Source organism: Mytilus galloprovincialis, chromosome 9, assembly GCF_965363235.1.
Source record: "Mytilus galloprovincialis chromosome 9, xbMytGall1.hap1.1, whole genome shotgun sequence".
Taxonomy (NCBI): Eukaryota; Metazoa; Mollusca; class Bivalvia; order Mytilida; family Mytilidae; genus Mytilus; species Mytilus galloprovincialis.
In genome coordinates this window covers 74,956,526-74,980,318 of record NC_134846.1, presented here as the reverse complement: position 1 = coordinate 74,980,318, position 23,793 = coordinate 74,956,526, and the positions used below count along the sequence as shown (strand labels likewise).

Genomic DNA, 23,793 nt, shown 5'->3' with positions numbered 1-23,793 from the left:
TTTTCCTCGAAGTTATCATACTTTCACTAACGGAGTCGAGAGACATAAAACAAACATTGGTAATACTTTCTGTATTACTTTCTGTATTATATAACACCAGTTACTGACCGAGTCGCTGGGTTAAGTATTGAGTAAAACGTGACGTCCCTCAGGCTATCAGACTGACTTGAGTTGCAAGACCTGACACATACTGAATTATTATGAACATGAATCATTTATATAATGTAAAACTACATATTCAGTCTAAAATTGTCAATCCTTTGGTTAAATGTGTTGAAATAATAGATGCATTTTAAAGGAAAAATTATGAAATCATACAGTTGATGTGATCTTTATTAAAGTACATATTATATAATATTTTATCATCTATTATAATCAGACACTTTGAATATATAGTGTTAGTTAAAATAATAGAATATGATCCATATATATACTGACGAAAATATAATACGAGAGTCAAAAATGATAAATGAGACCAAGGCTTTCATTATGTCGCCGGGGTTCTTACATTTAATGTTAGATTGATTGACTGATGTGTTGATATTTTACATTTGATAAACTTCTTTCACTGAAAGAATTCAAGCACGATTTACCCTGTTTAAATAACCAACTTAACATGACCAAAAAATGTATATAGTTATAACGGCCAAAAGAGTTAAATCTTTTTTCAGCACTTTGTTTTAACTTCCTAAACTAAGTCAAAATCATTTAAGTACATGGTTATAAATTAAGCTTGAAATTTTATAAAGTCATACAGAATACATAAGTTTGCACGAAGCAGCAACTCAGATAATGATAGGACTAGTCAGCCTTATAGTTCTTAATTTCGTTGTGAACATAACGGATTTGATACAAAATGAACTGAAGGAACAGAAATATGAACATTTTTGTAAACGACATCATTTATGTAAACGAAAAATAAGGAAACGCTTGTTCATTGAACATGGATCTTTTTCAAGTTCTTGTCTGCCCAGTGGAACCTCAAGACCAGACGAACCAGTATATCTGGAGTGTTACATCTGTTACTTTGTCAATACATTTTTTTTACATCTGCTATAAGTATATTGGTATTATTAAACACACATCTTGGAGCGAACTAATGTATTTTTACTTTGATGATACCATACTGCTATGATAATTATTTAAGCTTATGTAAACATCTTATATGCTAATAATTATTGTAAACATCTTATATGCAAATATTTATGAGACTTTTACTCTTGATTATCGATCACGGAAGGAAAAGAACATCTCCAAATTCAGCAGATCTCTGTCTATTATGGGAATCGTTGAGGTCGTCACTTTCTTCCTCAGAGTAATGTCCATTCAGATCCTTGTTAGAGTTATGTCCATTCAGGTCCACATCAGAGTTATGTCCATTCAGGTCCACATCAGAGTTATGTCCATTCAGGTCCCCACCAGATGTATGTCCATTCAACATATCACCATTGTGATTTATATCACGTGGTGTTGACTGTGGTAATTTGTTAACTTTAGTGGTGAAAGGGTCCATCAAATAATCGATAATCATGATTGTCTTTCCGTCATCGAAATATTGTGTCGAAGGCAGGTCTTTTAGTTTTTCGTCATCTGTTTGAGGAACTGGCGGTTTTAAAATAAAGTTCTGTACACTTCCAGACTGTCTTTTTGTAATTTTCTCTACTGCAATCTGAAAAAACATCTAGATACTAGCTTTTGATCATAAACAAGCTTCTGTTCAAGTTTGGTATAAAGCCAGGATAGTTACGAATGTTATTTTTTTTAAAACTTAAACCACAGAGTGAATGTAATGTTAACTGGCAGAAAAACTAAGTGCACACACTGAAATGTCTCTCCTTCTTTACTAATCATTGATATATGTTGATAGTTCTAAATATAAAGCTGTATTACAACTGTCACATAAACTTAACATAAACTAAGACAAGAGTGCACACGCTGAAATGTCTCGCCTTCTATACTAATCATTGATATTATGTTGATAGTCCTAAGTATAAAGCTAAGCTTTAATACAACTGTCACATAAACTTAACATTAACCAAGATAACTAAACAAAGACCAATGAACCTTGAAAATGAGGTCAAGGTCAGATGAACCATGCCAGGCAGACATGTACAGCTAACAATGCTTCTATACAACATATATAGTTGACCTATTACTTATAGTTTAAGAAAAATATACCAAAACACAAAAACTTAACACTGTGCAATGAACCGTGAAAATGAGGTCACGGTCAAATAAAACCTGCGCGACTGACATAAAGATCATAAAATATTTCCATACACCAAATATAGCATATAGTATTAGATAAAAAGACCAAAACTCAAAAACTTAACTTTGACCACTGAACCATGAAAATGAGGTCAAGGCCACATGGCATCTGCCTGCTAGATAGGTACACCTTACATTCATTCCATTCAACAAATATAGTAGACCTATTGCATATAGTATGAGAAAAACAGACCAAAACACAAAAATTTAACTATAACCACTGAACCATGAAAATGAGGTCAAGGTCAGATGACACCTGCCAGTTGGACATGTACACCTTACAGTCCTTCCATACACAGAATATACTAGCCCTATTGCTTGTAGTATCTGAGATATGGACTTGACCACCAAAACTTAACCTTGTTCACTGATCCATGAAATGAGGTCGAGGTCAAGTGAAAACTGTCTGACAGACATGAGGACCTTTCAAGGTACGCACATATCAAATATAGTTATCCTATTACTTATAATAAGAGAGAATTCAACATTACAAAAAATCTGAACTTTTTTTTCAAGTGGTCACTGAACCATGAAAATGAGGTCAAGGACATTGGACATGTGACTGACAGAAACTTCGTAACATGAGGCATCTATATACAAAGTATGAAGCATCCAGGTCTTCCACCTTCTAAAATATAAAGCTTTTAAGAAGTTAGCTAACACCGCCGCCGCCGCCGTAGCCGCCGCCGGATCACTATCCCTATGTCGAGCTTTCTGCAACAAAAGTTGCAGGCTCGACAAAAACTAAACATTGACCTTTCAACCATAAAATGATATCAAGGTCAGATGAACCATGCCAGACAGGCATGTACAGCTTACAATTCTTCCTTACAACAAATTTAGTTTACCTATTGCTTATAGTTTAAGAAAAACAGACCAAAACACAACAAGAGTGCACACGCTGAAATGTCTCGCCTTCTTTACTAATCATTGATATTATGTTAATAGACCTGAATATAAAGCTTTATTACAACTGTCACATAAACTCAGCATTAACCAAGAAAACAAAACATTGACCAATGAACCATGAAAATCAGGTCAAGATCAGATGAACCATGCCAGGCAGACATGTACAGCTAACAATTCTTCAATACAACAAATATAGTTGACTTATTGCTTATAAATTAAGAAAAACAGACCAAAACACAAACACTTAACACTTAGCAATGGACCGTGAAAATGAGGTCAAGGTCAAATAAAACCTGCATAAGAGATATATAGATCATAAAATATTTCCATACACCAAATATAGTTGACCTAATGCATACAGTATTAGAAAAATAGACCAAAGTTCAAAAACTTAACTTTGACCACTGAACCATGAAAATGAGGTCAAGGTCGGATGACACCTGCCAGTTGGACATGTACACCTTACAGTCCTTCCATACACAGAGTATACTAGCCCTATTGCTTATAGTATCTGAGATATGGACTTAACCACCAAAACTTAACCTTGTTCACTGATCCATGAAATGAGGTCGAGGTCAAGTGAAAACTGTCTGACAGGCATGAGGACCTTGCAAGGTACGCACATACCAAATATAGTTATCCAATTACTTATAATAAGAGAGAATTTAACATTACAAAAAATCTTAACTTTTTTTCAAGTAGTCACTGAACCATGAAAATGAGGTCAAGGACATTGGACATGTGATTGACGGAAACTTCGTAACATGAGGCATCCATATACAAAGTATTAAGCATCCAGGTCTTCCACCTTCTAAAATATAAAGCTTTTAAGAAGTTAGCTAATACCGCCGCCACCGGATCACTACCCCTATGTCGAGCTTTCTGAGACAAAAGTGGCAGACTCGACAAAAACGGAAAACAGGAATTATTTTTATCAAAATTTATTTCTGGGTACTACCGGTATCTTATGATCATAAACAAGCTTCTGTCCAAGTTTGGTAGAAATCCAGGATATTTTAGGACAGTAATTAAAATTTTTATAAAATCAACCAAAGAGTAAATGTCATGTTAACTGGCAGAAAAAACGGAGTCCATTTATAAGTAAAATATGGATAAACAGGATTATTTTTTGGCAAAATTTACTTCTGGATGCTATCTTATGATCATAAAACAAGCTTCTGTCCAATTTTGGTAGAAATCCAGGATAGTTTAAGAAAGTTATTAAAATTTCAAAAATTTTTAACCACAGAGTGATTATTAGTGAACGCCGCCGCCGACGACGGAATGTAGGATAGCTATGTCTCGCTTTTGCGACAAAAGTCATAGGCTTGACAAAAAAGTCAGTTTTTAAAAATAAATTGTTGGGTAGAATAGTGCTAAATCTCAATTAAAAGTAACTAAGGCAAGCCTTTTCGATTGATTAATAGTGATTTCAATATTCAACAAATGCTTATAAAAACTACCTTAAAAAAAATATCGAACAAATCCCATAAATTTTATATCACCTTTAAAAAAGTAAACTTAAAACCGCATTTATTCTGAATATGTATTTAATCACTATTTTGAATTGCGTCTATTTTTTCATCGTATTTGGGAAAAATAAAGATGTTTGATATTTTCGCTGGACCTCTCCAAAATTATTACATTCTACAGATGAAACCATTAGAATCATTGAGCTTTAAAACTATAAACCGAACGATGATTGTGCATTTGTATGTTTGAATGGTTTTAAATAAAAAATAATGTGACGGGCCATATAATTGTCATAAAAGCTATGAATATAACCCATTTTAAATGTAAAGCTATAGGTGCTGTTGTACCTTCTTTCAATGATGTCTTGTTGCCGGAAAGTACCTGTTTTCTTTAAATAAAAAAAATGGTGTGTACTTTTAAACCCATCAGTGAAAATTAAAAAAAAATGAAATATTTGTCCCGCCTACATTTTTTTTAATCAATTTGTAATCACTAATGTTGTTTGTGTACGTTAAACTTCTTTAATATTAAAAATTCCAACCTGATGATAAAGTACATTTGATTTTAATCAATAACGTCTTATATTGAATATGAAGGTACTGACGAGCAAGTACTGTGAATTTCAATAAATAGCAACTGTATTTTAAATATAAATATAGCATTCAAATCATAGATATTAAAACCCGTATATAAATTAATACAATACCTTTTCAACTGGAACTCTTTCCCTTTCATACCTGTTAAATAAAATTAGATATTCATCTTGACTATTTTTTTTTAAATTGACAACAGTGGAGGATTTAGTAAATATTTCATAAGACATAAACGTAATTTTCAAATAAGAAAACCACGTGATGGTTACTCTGATAGTTGACAGCAAGTTTGTGTATTGGGATAATTTCCTTCAAGTAATCTAACTAAATAATATAGTTTGCTCATACATGGTTTTTAAAATTAGCCCTGGAACGGATCATTTTTCCAAATGATAAATCACGGTGTCTGATTGTGTTCACAAAATCTTTTTTTGATTTTTCTGTTAATGTTATAAATCTTCTCGTACAGAAATGCAGAAGAAAAAAGTGTGGAAATAACTGGAGTAATTTTAATTCAACCAACAAACACTTTAGTAGCAACCAAAAGTCTAAAATATTTGAACATTGAATACAAGCAGAATAGGACAATCAATATCTTCAGCATTTCCTGTAAGATTGTGAATCCTTAAATTTTTTATAAAATGTATACCAAAGTTAAAAACAAGAGTGCACACGCTGAAATGTCTCGCCTTCTATACTAATCATTGATATTATGTTGATAGTCCTAAGTATAAAGCTAAGCTATAATACAACTGTCACATAAACTTAACATTAACCAAGATAACTAAACAAAGACCAATGAACCTTGAAAATGAGGTCAAGGTCAGATGAACCATGCCAGGCAGACATGTACAGCTAACAATGCTTCTATACAACATATATAGTTGACCTATTACTTATAGTTTAAGAAAAATAGACAAAAACACAAAAACTTAACACTGTGCAATGAACCGTGAAAATGAGGTCACGGTCAAATAAAACCTGCGCGACTGACATAAAGATCATAAAATATTTCCATACACCAAATACAGATGACCTATGGCATATAGTATTAGATAAAAAGACCAAAACTCAAAAACTTAACTTTGACCACTGAACCATGAAAATGAGGTCAAGGTCACATGACATCTGCCCGCTAGATAGGTACACCTTACAATCATTCCATACAACAAATATAGTAGACCTATTGCATATCGCATGAGAAAAACAGACCAAAACACAAAAATTTAACTATAACCACTGAACCATGAAAATGAGGTCAAGGTCAGATGACACCTGCCAGTTGGACATGTACACCTTACAGTCCTTCCATACACCGAATATACTAGCCCTATTGCTTGTAGTATCTGAGATATGGACTTGACCACCAAAACTTAACCTTGTTCACTGATCCATGAAATGAGGTCGAGGTCAAGTGAAAACTGTCTGACAGACATGAGGACCTTTCAAGGTACGCACATATCAAATATAGTTATCCTATTACTTATAATAAGAGAGAATTCAACATTACAAAAAATCTGAACTTTTTTTTCAAGTGGTCACTGAACCATGAAAATGAGGTCAAGGACATTGGACATGTGACTGACGGAAACTTCGTAACATGAGGCATCTATATACAAAGTATGAAGCATCCAGGTCTTCCACCTTCTAAAATATAAAGCTTTTAAGAAGTTAGCTAACACCGCCGCCGCCGCCGCCGGATCACTATCCCTATGTCGAGCTTTCTGCAACAAAAGTTGCAGGCTCGACAATAAGAATCGGATATCTCGAAAATCAGTACAGAACATCGATTTGTAAGGTGAAAGAGCTATGCTCAGGAAATTAAAAAGTTTACAAGAACAAATGAACAAAGCAGTTTCTTTGACGATATATAATGAATAATAGACAACGGGACCCAAGTCGGGAGCCATGCAGTAGTTTAGTGGTTGTTATTATTTCATGTTGGTCATATTTTGTCATAAATCATGTCGTAGTTTTCGCAATTAAATTGTTTCTTATTTTTCATGTCGGACCTTCGATAGCCGAATATTTGGTATGGGATTTTCTCATTGTTGGATCCGTACGGTTCCTATAAATGCTTACATTTGAACTTGGGTGGATAGATGTCTCATTGGTAATCATACCACATCTCATTATTTGTATAGTGAACGTTTGCACGTAGATTAAAGTTATTAGTATTACTTGATGTTAAAAATACTTACACTTTTCCTGGGTATGGAGGTGGAGGAATCTTTTTAACTGAAATGAAATATGTCACTTGTTTTAAAATGAAGAGGTGTAGCGACCTATGAATGAATAAATGTGTTGGACAAACGGCAATTTGACAGAGAGGTCCAACGACACAAATACTTCCAGTTTTATTAGATTATCAAATAACACTTCTATCTTTATTAAATTATAAAAATCCAAAAATAGATTAGCCTTCCAATTGCTCATTTCAAAAGTTGACTAATTTTTGAAAGGACAAGCCCCTTTTTCTTTCATTATATACTTGACTTTTGGGCTCATTTGTAAGTTACTAATTTTGATTCATGATAGGGTTTTTTTGCTCTCTATCACAGGCACTTGGCTCGAATTTTTCTTCCAAGTCATATAGGACATTATTTTCTGAAACAAGTTCCTGTGCTCTCTATGTGTGCTCATAATTATAAACTCAACAATAGTGGGTCTGTGTGTGCTTCATTTGATCATTTAGTGGGTCTGTGTGTGCTTCATTTGATCATTTAGTGGGTCTGTGTGTGCTTCATTTAATCATTTAGTGGGTCTGTGTGTGCTTCATTTGATCATTTAGTGGGTCTGTGTGTGCTTCATTTGATCATTTAGTGGGTCTGTGTGTGCTTCATTTGATCATTTAGTGGGTCTGTGTGTGCTTCAGTTGGTCATTTAGTGGGTCCGTGTGTGCTTCATTTGATCATTTAGTGGGTCTGTGTGTGCTTCATTTGATCATTTAGTGGGTCTGTGTGTGCTTCATTTGATCATTTAGTGCGTCTGTGTGTGCTTCATTTGATCATTTAGTGGGTCTGTGTGTGCTTCATTTGATCATTTAGTGGGTCTGTGTGTGCTTCATTTAATCATTTAGTGGGTCTGCGTGTGCTTCATTTGATCAGTTAGTGGGTCTGTGTGTGCTTCATTTGATCATTTAGTGGGTCTGTGTGTGCTTCGTTTAATCATTTAGTGGGTCCGTGTGTGCTTCCTTTAATCATTTAGTGGGTCTGTGTGTGCTTCATTTGATCATTTAGTGGGTCTGTGTGTGCTTCATTTGATCATTTAGTGGGTCTGTGTGTGCTTCATTTGATCATTTAGTGGGTCTGTGTGTGCTTCAGTTGGTCATTTAGTGGGTCTGTGTGTGCTTCATTTGATAATTTAGTGGGTCTGTGTGTGCTTCATTTGGTCATTTAGTGGGTCCGTGTGTGCTTAATTTGGTCATTTAGTGGGTCCGTGTGTGCTTCATTTGATCATTTAGTGGGTCCGTGTGTGCTTCATTTGATCATTTAGTGGGTCTGTGTGTGCTTCATTTGATCATTTAGTGGGTCTGTGTGTGCTTCATTTAATCATTTAGTGGGTCCGTGTGTGCTTCCTTTGATCATTTAGTGGGTCCGTGTGTGCTTCATTTGATCATTTAGTGGGTCTGTGTGTGCTTCATTTGATCATTTAGTGGGTCTGTGTGTGCTTCATTTGATCATTTAGTGGGTCTGTGTGTGCTTCCTTTAATCATTTAGTGGGTCCGTGTGTGCTTCATTTGATCATTTAATCATTTAGTGGGTCCGTGTGTGCTTCCTTTAATCATTTAGTGGGTCTGTGTGTGCTTCATTTGATCATTTAGTGGGTCTGTGTGTGCTTCATTTGATCATTTAGTGGGTCTGTGTGTGCTTCATTTGATCATTTAGTGGGTCTGTGTGTGCTTCATTTGATCATTTAGTGGGTCTGTGTGTGCTTCAGTTGGTCATTTAGTGGGTCTGTGTGTGCTTCATTTGATAATTTAGTGGGTCTGTGTGTGCTTCATTTGGTCATTTAGTGGGTCCGTGTGTGCTTCATTTGGTCATTTAGTGGGTCCGTGTGCTTCATTTGATCATTTAGTGGGTCTGTGTGTGTTTCAGTTGATCATTTAGTGGGTCTGTGTGTGCTTCATTTGATCATTTAGTGGGTCTGTGTGTGCTTCATTTGATCATTTAGTGGGTCTGTGTGTGTTTCATTTGATCATTTAGTGGGTCTGTGTGTGCTTCATTTGATCATTTAGTGGGTCTGTGTGTGCTTCATTTGATCATTTATTGTGTTAGCATTAATGTTTTTTTTGCATTACAAATAAGATAATCTTTTCTAAGGACAACAATCTTTTCTAAGGACTACAATCTTTTCTAAGGACAACAATTTTTTCTAAGGACAAGACAACAATCTTTTCTAAGGACCTAAGGACAACAATCTTTTCTAAGGACAACAATCTTTTCTAAGGACAACAATCTTTTCTAAAGACAACAATCTTTTCTAGGGACAACAATCTTTTCTAGGGACAACAATCTTTTCTAAGGACAACAATATTTTCTAAAGACAACAATCTTTTCTAGGGACAACAATCTTTTCTAGGGACAACAATCTTTTCTAAGGACAACAATATTTTCTAAGGACATCAATCTTTTCTAAAGACAACAATCTTTTCTAAGGATAACAATCTTTTCTAAGGACAACAATCTTTTCTAAGGACAACAATCTTAACAATCTTTTCTAAGGACAACAATATTTTCTAAGGACAACAATGTTTTCTAAGGACAACAATATTTTCTAAGGACAACAATCTTTTCTAAGGACAACAATATTTTCTAAGGACAACAATCTTTTCTAAGGACAACAATCTTTTCTAAAGACAACAATCTTTTCTAAGGACAACAATCTTTTCTAAGGACAACAATCTTTTCTAAGGACATTTATAAGGACAACAATATTTTCTATGGACAACAATCTTTTCTAAGAATAACAATCTTTTCGAAGGACAACAATGTTTTCAAAGGACAACAATCTTTTCTAAGGACAACAATCTTTTCTAAGGACAACAATCTTTTCTAAAGATAAGACAACAATGTTTTCAAAGGACAACAATCTTTTTTAAGGACAACAACCTTTTCTAAGGACAAGACAACAATATTTTCTAAGGACAACAATCTTTTCTAAGGACAACAATCTTTTCTAAGGACAACAATATTTTCTAAGGACAACAATTTTTTCTAAGGACAAGACAACAATCTTTTCTAAGGACCTAAGGACAACAATCTTTTCTAAGGTCAACAATCTTTTCTAAGGACAACAATATTTTCTAAGGACAACAATCTTTTCTAAGGACAACAATGTTTTCAAAGGACAACAGTCTTTTCTAAAGACAACATTTTTTTCTAAGGACAAGACAACAATCTTTTCTAAGGACCTAAGGACAACAATATTTTCTGAGGACAACAATCTTTTCTAAGGACAACAATCTTTTCTAAGGACAACAATCTAAGGACAACAATCTTTTCTAAGGACAACAATCTTAGGACAACAATCTTTTCTAAGGACAACAATCTTTTCTAAGGACAACAATATTTTCTAAAGACAAATGAGACACACATATTTATACTTACTAGTTTGGTACACGGGTTCTATCATTACGTCCCTATAACCTCCTGGTTCTGATAAAGGATACACATGTTCTCCTATCCTACTAGGTGCTACGTAGCTGTCTATAACTTTTGGTCGATATTGTCCGAGGCGATGTCGAGGAATATATCCATGAACTGGTGTATTGTAAGGCCTCTCTGTTTCGATTGTTCGACGTACGATAACAGGCCGTCCAACGGTTTGAGGTCTAACCGTTCGAATTGGCATTGGAGGCACCGACTGAACAATTCTTACTGGTCTTGCTCGTGTAGTTAACGTTTCTGCTACTGGTCGTCCACCGTTCAGTTCCATAATAGGTCGGGCATTGACTATTTCTGGTTGATGCCTCCATGTACCATATGTATGGGCCACTCGCCTGGCTTGATATCTCGGTTCGTGCATTTTATACCCTCTTTGCCGAACGACATATTCAGGCCTTGCTCCTTCATATTGAATGTAACTTCGTGCTCTTCCCGTATGACGACTTTCATCTAATATTTTGTAACTGTTATTACGTTGAACAAGTAATTCAGGATCATGTAACTTATAACTTGCCTCCCTTTGAACTACATGATCACCAAAGCCTTTCTTATTTTTGGCATTTTTAACATAACTGTTTGGTTTTGGTACAGTCTGTACTGTTACAGGCACATGTACAGGTTCTGGTTTTATTTCGTTTTCTTTTCGTTGTTCTGGCTGTGTCGAACTTTCTATTCCTATTTCTGGTTGAGGTATGTTTAGGTTAGCTTTGTCTGGACTACTTGGGTAGCCGTTTGTGACGTAATGTTTCTCTGGAGGAGCAATGTAGGCCGATGGTACTGCCCTTGGTGGCTTTGTCCCGTTTACGTATGTTCTTTTACTGTAAACATACTTCCTGTCAATGGAACAAATATAAAGTTTGTTTTGTTTGGTACATTGTCTATTATTATAATGATTAGGATTTCGTTTTTTTTAACTTCACTATTTTATTATGTTAAATTCGCAAAAAGAACAGATGCAATGTTAATGAACTAAATATGTTACAATAGGACTTTGCTTCAAGTTTAAACGTGTTTATATTGGTCTGTATTATATGCTCACTAAGACAGCGAGTGAACTCGAAGTTAATCATGTTGGTTTATACTGAAATCATTAAATTTTCAAAGAAAACAGAAAAAAAATATCCTATGTCACTATGCAAAAAGGAAATATACATGTATTAGATAAATATATAAGCATAAACTAAAAAGTATAATACCAAAAATATATAAATATATATATATACACGAAAAAATTAAAGCAAGACGTAGATATGACATGTAGAATTAAAGAATTGTTTAACAATGCAGAGATATATGATGTGCTTGAAACAATTACCAAGACAGCACTGTAATATTTTTAGTATACATAACCAACTATGTATTATTTGTAGTGTATGTTTACATGTAACTATATAGAAGACGTTAAGTAATACTTGTTTCTAAGAAAAGCTTTATATGTTAGCAATGCAGTTGGCAAGGGAAAAGCAATAGAGTGGTGGCTGTTAGTACAAATATACAAGAAGATATATATATATATATATATATATCATTACAAACATGCATAGGTTAGCTAAGGATTGCTACATGTAAATATTCATTATAGTTAATCTACCGATTTGTAGTTTCTCCATTACTGCTTGAATTGTTCCCCATTTTAACTGAAATATCAGAGCATTATGTAACTAATTATATATAGAAAATATTTGCACACCGTTTTCCAAATTAAATTTATGGTTATGATGTTTTAATAAATTCCAACAATGCAACACTGCAAACAGCACTTGCGGTAAAAAGCTTGATGCTGAATTGTACCTGTGTTCACAGATCTCATATAAAAAAAATCAATAAATTTCTATTTTCAAATAAAAAGAATTTGGTAATATTAAGAATTATTGATTTTAAATATAATAGAGTCAAATATAACCTACTTCAATACAATGAAAATGAACACGTGAGACAAGAAAGGTGTTGAAACTTTTACAATTTTCAATGTTTCAATAAATCAATTCTCCTGAACAGACAATACACACGCTATACATACTTGCGAAAATATACCGCTACTCCACAAGTTATAAGTAATCCGAAAATTCCCAATACAGAACTAAGTGCTATAATTGATGAATCGGACAATTCGGCCATAGAATCTGAAAAATAAAAGTAAAATGTGACCAGGACATTATTGTTACTTCGGTTGCCTGCTGCGAACTACCTGTTTCTTTTCAAATGACCCAGCATTTATCAACTTAAATAGAATCATTAGCTGTGTCACCTCTTTTAAAATTGATATTTTGGGGTGTACAAACGGTCAAGGTATCCCTACATAGACCAATAAAAACGACTAAAAACAGATATCTACAGGATAATATAATGTACCATTAAACTTTCTGAAAAATAAAAAAAAAATGTGCGCATTTGTAGAAAAAAATACTAAAATAGAGAATGAAGCAGATGGATTGAATTAGCGGAAATAATTTAAATAATTGTAATACTATTTGGTGTTAACTCTGATAATTTAATACAAATCATGAAAATAGACAGGAAATTCGGAAATCACTTTAAATTACAATTGTGCATTTGACTTGTTATTAAAAACATAACAAAATGCATTGGATAGGAGGGTCGATCAGTTCTATAAAGGTATTCGAACGAGAAAGATATCCAAGTCGCTCCAAGGAGCCTGTAACGTTAAACTGGTATTTTACCGCCACCCGATCCCTTTCTCGCAAAAAAAAAAAAACCCAAATAATACTGCAACAAGAAAGTTTAGTCAAAATAGGGGGTAGGTCATTCTCGACATTTTGATTATGTTCGTCCCTTTCAGATTATCTATTATTGGTATGGTTTTCAAGATGAAATACATTTTATTCATTTAATTTTGAGCCATGGTGGCCTGGCTAATTGTGTTGACTTGCCAGAATTAAACAAGAGTGCACACGCTGAAATGTCTCGCCTTCTTTATTAATCATTGATATTATGTTGATAGTCCTAAGTATAAAGCTTTATTACAACTGTCACATAAACTAAACATTAACCAAGATAACTAAATAAAGACCAATGAACCATGAGAATGAGGTCAAGGTCAGATGAACCATGTCAGGCAGACATATACAGCTAACAATGCTTCCATACAACAAGTATAGTTGACCTATTACTTATAGTTTAAGAAAAATAGACCAAAACACAAAAACTTAACACTGATCAATGAATCGTGAAAAGGAGGTCAAGATAAAAAAAAAAAAACCTGCGCCACTGACATATAGATCATAAAATATTCTATACACCCAATATAGTTGACCTATGGCTTATAGTATTAGATAAAGAGACCAAAACACAAAAACTTAACTATAACCACTGAACCATGAAATGAGGTCAAGGTCAGATGACACCTGCCAGTTGGGCATGTACACCTTACAGTCCTTCCATACACCGAATATATCAGCCCTATTGCTTATAGTATCTGAAATATGGACTTGACCACCAAAACTTAACCTTGTTCACTGATCCATGAAATGAGGTTGAGGTCAAGTGAAAACTGTCTGACAGGCATGAGGACCTTGCAACGTACGCACATACCAAATATAATTATCTTATTACTTATAATAACAGAGAATTCAACATTACAAAAAATCTGAACTTTTTTTCAAGTGGTCACTGAACCTTGAAAATGAGGTCAAGGACATTGGACATGTAACTGACGGAAACTTCGTAACATGAGGCATCTATATACAAAGTATGAAGCATCCAGGTCTTCCACCTTCTAAAATATAAAGCTTTTAAGAAGTTAGCTAACGCTGCCGCCGTAGCCGCCGCCGCCGGATCACTATCCCTATGTCGAGCTTTCTGCAACAAAAGTTGCAGGCTCGACAAAAAAACAACACATAAACTTTAAGCTTTATAACCTAAGAACCATTTGCTAAGCTTGGTTGAAACTAGTACAATAGTTTCAAAAGAGAAGATCTCTGATAAAGTTGACGACGACGACGGACACCAAATGACAGCAATAGCCAGGTGAGCTTACAAGAGAAGTTGAAACGGTGGGAAATTCAAAGGATGTGTGAACGTAAAAAACCTAAATTATATATTTCCGTCTTTAAATTTCCTTGATCAATCGTACTGCCGAATTCACATTATATTTAATTCTATATTGATTTTTGTAGTCTTTTTTTATTTGTCAAGTACTAACTTTCATGTGATAAACTTTGTAGTTAAAAAAACATAATCAATGTTGTATCGTTACAGTGTGTGATGGAAAGGGGTATTACTTACATTGACTTTCATTATATTTTAATTTAAATTAAGGAGCAACCACCACACTCAGTTGAATGTCAATTATATCGTGACTCAAGGATGATTGCTTTATGGTGCAGAAAGTTTTATGTTTAGATAATATCGGTCTACGTAAAATATTTTGTAGAACCATGTAATATACCCCCGGAGACAACTTCCTATGACTAAATCGTTTAAGCAAACTGAATGTAAAGTTTAATTTTACCGAATTCGATGGTCTTTTTTTAACTAGATAATTTGGATTTTTGTATCGTCGTAACTATTCAGAAACGTCATTTTACTTGCTCGCAAACAGTTAATAAAGTAAATCATGTATGGTGATAGAACAAATGTTACATGAAATCTTACAAAGGATTCATTATTTAATACTTTATAAGGATCAGGCTTTTCTAGCATTTCTTGGAATTTCATTCACGGGTAGGAAAATCAACAATTTTCATCATGCATCATCATGGGAGATGGTGTGTGTATAACGTTACGATTAGTTAACTAAATGTTATCTTGATCTACTGTATAAAAAAGAAGATGTGGTATGATTGCTTGTGAGACAACTCGCACAAAAAACTAAATGATACAGAAGAAATTAACAACTATAGGTCACCGTACGGCCTTCAACAATGAGCAAAGTCCATACCACATAGTCAGCGATAAAAGGTCCCGAAATGACAAATGTAAAAGTAACGTCCTTATTTATGTACAAACAAATCAAGAAAAACAAATATTTAACAAAGCAACAAACGAAAACCACTGAATTACAGGCTCCACCTAACCTTACTACTAATGTAGTTTTCCAGAAAATATCTGATCTCAATGTGCAGTAAGAACCCAAAGTTCCATAACGCTTCTTGATCATGATACCTGTTCATGTATGGTAGTTCGTCTTTAATTTAGAAAGAACAACATGACAACACAGTGATACTAGAATACAAATAACCTGACAAAGACTGCTGTGGCATTCGCCCCAAAAGCTTTCAATTCATTTAAACATTTAAAAACAATTGCACTGTTATACTGAACTGGGACGAATACTTGTGGGAAGATTTCTGCTACGAAGCACAACTATAATCATATTGCCTACCTACAAATTGATACCTGTTTGTGTACCTTCATTTCATCGGAATTAACAGCAAACTTTGAAAAAATAAACGAACAAAAGTAATACAACAAATAAAACATTACCTTATATAACATTTGTTATGATCATTCCTTCATAAAATCTATTGCTACACATGACCGAATATAACTACTAGTCAGATAATGTAAAAGATACCCGGTACACATATGTGGTATGGTTGACTAATTACAGGTGGAAAAATCGATTTCAGAATTCCTGCTAATTGATCAAAACTATATTTATTTGCCATTTAATAACACGTGGTATTGGGTATACATATAACGTATAGATGTTATTTACTTTTTCCAAATTTAGATGCATTTTTAAAGAAATTAAGTAGGTATTCATTTCTTACAAAGATTTGTATAATGTAATTCTAAAAAGTGTTTTCAATGGAGAGCATGATCAAATGATATCTGTTTAAACACTGCAGAATACCATAAATTCTGGTACATTGAGTCAAACTGAATTTCATAAATGATTAATTATTAAAACTATCAATAATTCTATTATTAGATATAGTCGTCTATGTAGATATATAAAATAGAAGATGCGGTATGATTGCCAAGGAGACAACTCTCCACAAGAGACCAAATGACACAGAAATTAACAACTATAGGTCACCGTTGAGTTATCATTTATCACATTCAGAGAGAACATATCGGTTGCTGCACATATATGGTTACACTAAAAACCTGGTTCTCCTGGTTTTACGTTCTAATTGTATTTATATGAAACGGCATATTCAAAGTAATAATATTTTGAAATGGATCATAATTTAGTTTGTTTGAAAAATATCTAATATTATTCAGTAGTTACAAAATGAGAACTGAACTATAGATTGATTGAATGATTATAGTTTGATTAATGTCCAGTGGCAAATATTTCACGCATTGGTAATGAGGGAAAAAATAGGTTTATACAATATGTATGGTCTTCGCGGTTGGACGGGAAATTGAGACCGCCACTGGAAAATGAAGTTATGTTGGATAACGTTAGAAATTATGTTTTGCAACATGACAAATAATTACATCCCACCCAAGTTGTTGCTAGGGTTCTGTGGTGCGCTTATAACGTGGCACTCATTTACACAAATTTTACTTCCCAATTTCATCCTCTCAGTTTTATAGAAACTCTGATTTTCTGGTAACATGTTAGTCTCGAGTGTGGAAGATTATGGGTTCGAATCCTGGCCGGTGAAACCTAAGCCTTTGAAATTAGTATTTACTGCTTCAAGAAAATCAACCCTTCATTAATTGCGTGCGTCTGAACTGTTGTTCCTAATATATCTTCATCAGGAACGCTCAAACCCAAACATTTGAAAGCCAAGGATGTTTATTATAAGACCTAGAAACGTGAATAGCTTTATATATGTCAAAAACGGACCTTAACATTCTAGTAGCTATCTTTGTCTTTATGAGTGGGAACATTAGCTTCATAATAATATCTGCATACATTTTGTACTAGTATATCAAATAAATTAAAGACAAGTCTAATAACACTCATGCAGTACCGAAGCACCGAATATTAAGTTTATGAAACCTTCGGGAACTTACAGTTCACCAGCAGTACAACAAACCCAATTCCAGGAAATGACAATAACCCATTATTATGTTCAAGCATCCGAGGTCGAAGAGACGGACGGTTTAAGGTCAGATTGAACTAGCACTTTATATAATTAAAACCCCGGCTTCGTGTGTCGGTCTAATACAAGGCAAGTTTCATCTATCTTATAGTTGTACGAAAGCTGCGTAAACAGGGATGTCGTCTTATATATCCAAATAAACTTGAAAAAGGTTACTATAGGAATCTGCAAAATGCAGAAAATAACTATGTGCAAAAGAGTGAAGAAAAAGCCGCGGAAAAAACTCTGCGTAGAACAGATTAAAATGAATACTAGTATATGAATTCTTAATTTTTCATTGCTGGGACGACAATTTTATTTTTAGGGAAAGGTGGAATTTTGAAAATGAATATCCCGACCTGGCGAACTAAAAATGAATATTCTTGTCATTTTACTCTTGACGACTGAGATTTCAGTATTTAATTCGATTGTAAGAAAATTGTACATCTTTGAAAGTGCATCAAATATGTCCTAGTAAATTAATTGAATATTGTTTTAATCTTATTTTCATATAGATCTATTGATTATAAAATTCATAGTTTGTCCCTTTACAAACAATTATCAAAAATAACAGTTTATAGTTGTGTTTTCGCAGATTATTAATTATCACAAAGATTTCCGATAATTGAGTTTGACTTATTTTGTTAGGATCAAATAAAACCTAAGATATCCGATAATTGAGTTTGACATATATTTTGTTTGGATCCAACAAGAATCGAGATGTTTAAACATGACACTAATCCTTTCTCTAATTTACCCATTGTTAGCTTTCACCAACTGTTAAAACACCATTTGGTACTATTATTATTTGCTGAATTTTTGAAATCTAAAAGAAAAGAAAGACTAGGAATAAAGTCGACATTTTTCACTAGACATCACAAGGTTCGATGAACTTTACAGTTATTGATTTGGACATTCCGGTAGACCAACACAGGAACTAATTCTTAAAATGTTCTAAATATAGAACTCGTTCCTTAAAATATGCCAAAGATAGAACTCGTTCCTCCTTAAATGCGCAAACGATAGACCTCAATACTTAAAATATACCAAAGATAGAATTCGTTCCTTAAAATATGCCAAAGATAGAACTCATTCCTTAAATATACAAAATATATAACTCATTCCTAATAATATATCAAAAATATAGCTAGCTCATCCCTTAAAATATGTCAAATATGACTCATTTCTTAAAATATGTCAAGAAACAAAGGACAAATCAACTTGAAGTATTCAGCAATTCTACTCATTCTATCTTTTAGACAAATTGTTGACCATGCATAGTACAAATTTGCCATTTATGGTATATATGTGTTTTATGGCCTCAAATTCTCAAGCCAGGCATTAATTTTTTAAGAATGATATTGTTACAGCCTTATATTACCTCGCAGGTAGTAGTTGTGGCCACTTAATCTTGTTTTTCAGCCTTTGTATTATAAGGGATTTGACGGTCTATTTAACGTGGATGTTCTATTTAAATGGCCGTAATGTCCAGTACTTTGAGGTTAAATTTTTACCCGCCAACACGTTTTCAGATAGCTCTGTTATTAAATCGTCGTATTCTCAATCACTATTTCAAAAAAGATGTTCTTTTAATAATATTGTTACAATCCAATATGACCCTACTGGTAGTTGTTGGTACTCAAAATTGTTTTGCACTCAAAATTGTTTTGCTCCTTAGATTTCAAGGGATTAACTTTTGTCGTCGACCCTCTACTGTTTCATCTTCAAAAGACTCAATCAGTGACACTCGAATAAAAAAGGGAATAAAACAGCAAAATAAAGTACGAAGTTGAAGAGCATTGAGGACCACACATTCCTCAAAGTTTTGCCAAATACAGCTACGGTTAATCTATTCCTGAGGCAGAAAAGCAAAAAGTCAAAGTTTTGTTAACATTTAATTTATAATTATGACCATATCAATGATAATTCATGTCAACGCAGAAGTGCTGACTACTGGGCCAGTGAAACCCTCGGTGATAACTATTGTTTCAAGTTGGGTGAAGGTTGGCACCTATTAAAACGTTTAAACCCGCTGCATTTGTTTGCATGCACCTGCCCCAAGTCGGGAACCTGATGTCCAGTGGTTATCGTTTGTTGATGTGGTTCATAAGTGTTTCTCTTTTTTTATATAGATTAGATCGTTGGTTTTCCTGTTTAAATGGATTTAACATGTTTAACCCCGCCACATTATTTATGTATGTGTGTCCCAAGTCAGGAGCCTGTAATTCAGTGGTTGTCGTTTGTTTATGTGTTACATATTTGTTTTTCGTTCATTTTTTATATAAATAAGGCCGTTAGTTTTCTCGTTTGAATTGTTTTACCGTCTTATCGGGGCCTTTTATAGCTGACTATGCGGTATGGGCTTTGCTCATTGTTGAAGTCCGTACGGTGACCTATAGTTGTTAATGTCTGTGTTATTTTGGTCTCTTGTGGACAGTTGTTTCATTGGCAATCATACCACATCTTATTTTTTATATTACATTAGTCATTATGCGTGCCCTTTATAGCTTGCTGTTCTGTGTGAGCTATGGCTCCGTGTTGAAGGCCGTACTTTGACCTATAGTTGTCTCATTGACACTCATACCACATCTTCTTATGTTTATAAATGAAAAATAAAACTATGACATGTAATCCGAAATATCCTAGCTCCATACAATTATATAATTGTTATCTATAGAAAAAATTAACAACATATTGTCAAGTGTTGATCATATAGAAATATTCCTCGCTTTTCGCTCTATATGTGAATTCATTTTTTCTGTGTTTGTCTATTTAAAATCCATTCTAAAGACGAGCGCCCGTTTGGTTGTCTTGGATGTATAAATACACGGTCACATGCATTCGAAATTGGAAGTTAAATATATATTATTGTAATAATGCCACGCTCTGCATTTCAGGACAGTTTAAAACAACTCTGTGACTGGGGTCCGTATGTTGCAAGGCATGCTTTTTGTCAATATCATGCATAACATGTTTTGTTTCTAGTGGAAGTCTACTTTCGTAACGGTCGGTACCCTTTGCAGATATTACGTATTTGATTTATTATTTATCTGTAAAATCGTCCTTTAGTAATATCCACTGGATATAAAGCAAACAGGAACACAAATAGACGATGCATTGAGTGTGTGTCTATCACAGTTTTTAATTGTCTTTTTTGTATCTTCACTCTTTTTGTAATAAATGTTTGAATCAGAGATATATAAGAGACCACTGTATTCATTACATACAGTATGACTTCCCACTGAAAGATATGCGAGATTTGGAAACTCTTAGAGGCGTGAATAAATCAATATTTATTTCATTGGGGAAGACTAGAATTATATGAAAACATGAAATAAAAAATCTTGAGTTATAAACAGTAGGGTGCTGAAGAAATCCTAAAAGATCTAAAAGTTCATTCACACTAACCGTGTTCATAAAAATGCCGTAAAACATTTACAATTTAAATAAATATTTATGCACATTTTTTAACATACAACTGAACATACGTCTTTAACAAATAAAACCGGTTTTAACAACGAAAATGAAGTAAATCTGTTTGTTACCTAGTCAATTAAACGCCTACCGCACTGGTGCAGTTGGCCAACAAAGGTAAAAATATGAACCCAGCAACCTTACAAAATTATATTCGATGAAGAAACGAATTGATATTATTAAACTGTGAAAACTGTTTGCATAGACTACATGTCAAATTTAAAAGAGAGGCAAAAGATTCCAAAGGGACGTTTAGACTTTTTAAGTTGAAAATAAATGTCATGGCAAAAAAAAAGAAGAAAACAAACAACAGTACACATAATACAACATAGAAAAATGAAGACTGAGCAAACGAACCCCACCAATATTTGGTGGAGATCTCCAGTGCTCCGGGATTTTACTAAAGAATTACGTGTACACCATTTTAGTAAGTTTTAAACGTTCAATTTGGGCAATCACCCGCCGACATTTCTAATTTAAATAGCAAAGAAATCTAGGCATTTATTGATGGCAAAAAACTGTCAAAAATGGACTTTGGTTAAATTATACACTAACAACACATTTCAATCCAAAAAGGACATATAGAGGTCAATCTTACGTCAAAACACAAATCCCCGTACCATGTCGACCTTCAAATATCCCGAGGAAACAGATCAGTTTGAGATATCATTAAAATGTTTAACAATACAAGTTTCCAAGAACAAGTAAACCCTAGGTAAAAAAGAGTGTGTGACACACATGTTTGTAAAAACTCTAATCACTATATTTAACAAAACGTCTACTTTAACTTTTACGATTTATATTCCTGTAAGTAAAACACCAAAGCAATATAGCAAGGTCACCAGTCAAAATGATTCCATAGAGAAAACCTATAATATTACTGGAGGAGAGAAACATAAGGCCACAGATCAGAGATATTGACAGCTGAAAGCCAACAAAAAACAAACGTCGAATGATGTGTGACCATTAGCATTACTTCTGGAAACCATGTAGCACACAAATTGTTACCAGACTTAACATCGTTGATACATATATCCATGCTGATCCAGTTTGTAATGGTCCTTTTAGAGCTTTGTGCTCGTTTATTCAATAAAAACTAATTTATGTAAGATTTATCACAATTTAAACACGTATGTCCTTGGCTCAAGTTGCACGAACCCCTTCCAATACACAGATTGTCATTTAAATATGTTAATATCAAGATTGAAATAGCGAGGACGATTCCTGTCGTCTTTAGATTTTATTTTACATGCTCTACCATTTTAAATTAAAAAAAAACCTTCCAATTCCATAGATACGGAGTGCATGGAAACACATGTTTCTTAGTATACAGTAATTGGCAGAGAGACACTGCTGTCGCTCTTTTCTTTAATATTGACGGCCATCGAACCTCTGAGACATTTTAGAATAGGGATGTATTTCCCTCTCCAACATATTTTACAGTTGAATGTTCACTTACAGTGTGTATATGTTTGTACTATGAATTAATACATTATATACATTCTTTCCCATTAAGTTTCAAAACTAGTTTTGAATCAATAAAATTTTAATTATTTAAATGCACTTTTAAAAATATCTGATTTTACGTCAACAAAATTAGTTTTAATGAGAATCTGTTAAGAAACAAAATATATAAACAAAACTTACCTTATTTCAGATTAAAGATTTTTTGCATCCTTATACGTAATTTTAATCCCGACAATCACCAGGGAGTGAACGGTCTGGTTAATTTTACCACACCCGAATGGACGAAAACAGAGTTCTCCACTTCAATGAATACACTGAAAAGAAAACCTACATAACTTATCATAACATCATGCCTACTCTACGATGGGTAGATATACAAATTCTTATTCATATATTTTCTTTTTAAATTCCACCTACGGGATATCGACCAATGTTTACCTTTTCTCTTTTGGTTGCGTGAACATTAATTCAAAAGATTATGCATTAGACTTTTACTTAAAGAATGTGAAGTAATCTTCTACGGATTATGCTTGTTCAAGTTTAAGTTTTAATACACACAAAAAATAATCAGATTTTAAAATGATTTTATTTAGAGTTTCTCTATATCATATAGATATAGTATTATCACCAAGGTGACATAATAGATATATCACTATTACGTGAAATTAAAAAGTGAACAAGCCAGGACAAACCATGCAACCGTTTATTCTATCATACATATGGGTTTATACATCTTCAATTCTACAAATTAAGTAAAAAATTCAAACATTTTAAAATGATATTCAGCCAAACAATAGTATACATCTACATGTGTACTATAGATCTGCAGTGGAAATCCACTACGAAGATACTGCGGTGTAACAGAACAAAAAAAAAATAAGGCCTATAACGATATGTGATGGAGAGCAAAGTTTTAAACAACAGTTAAGATATAAGACA

General features: G+C 33.6%; 1 protein-coding gene across 3 annotated transcripts; it reads right to left on the bottom strand.

Annotated features, from left to right (window-relative positions):
• Positions 1 to 315: 315 nt before the first annotated feature.
• On the bottom strand, positions 316 to 23,210 carry LOC143045941 (uncharacterized). 3 transcript variants are annotated; one of them, XM_076218793.1, is made up of 7 exons: positions 23,035 to 23,208; positions 12,930 to 13,032; positions 12,501 to 12,546; positions 10,853 to 11,742; positions 7,445 to 7,481; positions 5,357 to 5,387; positions 316 to 1,669 (listed from the first exon to the last, which is right to left on the bottom strand). In XM_076218793.1, exons 3-7 carry the CDS (start codon positions 12,539 to 12,541, stop codon positions 1,232 to 1,234), a joined length of 1,437 nt encoding a protein of 478 aa, XP_076074908.1. In that variant the 5' UTR covers positions 12,542 to 12,546; positions 12,930 to 13,032; positions 23,035 to 23,208; the 3' UTR covers positions 316 to 1,231. The 3 variants fall into 3 exon arrangements, with proteins under 3 accessions (XP_076074908.1, XP_076074906.1, XP_076074907.1); XM_076218791.1 differs by lacking the exon at positions 12,501 to 12,546 and having other exon boundaries at positions 23,035 to 23,210; XM_076218792.1 differs by lacking the exons at positions 12,501 to 12,546; positions 23,035 to 23,208 and adding an exon at positions 16,355 to 16,486.
• Positions 23,211 to 23,793: the final 583 nt, after the last annotated feature.

What these genes read in the sequence shown, in the direction of transcription:
- LOC143045941 (XM_076218791.1), bottom strand. Translation starts at nt 13,027, where the DNA reads ATGGCCGAATTGTCCGATTCATCAATTATAGCACTTAGTTCTGTATTG. An exon ending in GTAGCGGTATATTTTCGCAA is followed by an intron (nt 11,743 to 12,929) that starts GTATGTATAGCG and finishes TTCCATTGACAG; the next exon opens with GAAGTATGTTTACAGTAAAA. An exon ending in AGAACCCGTGTACCAAACTA is followed by an intron (nt 7,482 to 10,852) that starts GTAAGTATAAAT and finishes ATTTCATTTCAG; the next exon opens with TTAAAAAGATTCCTCCACCT.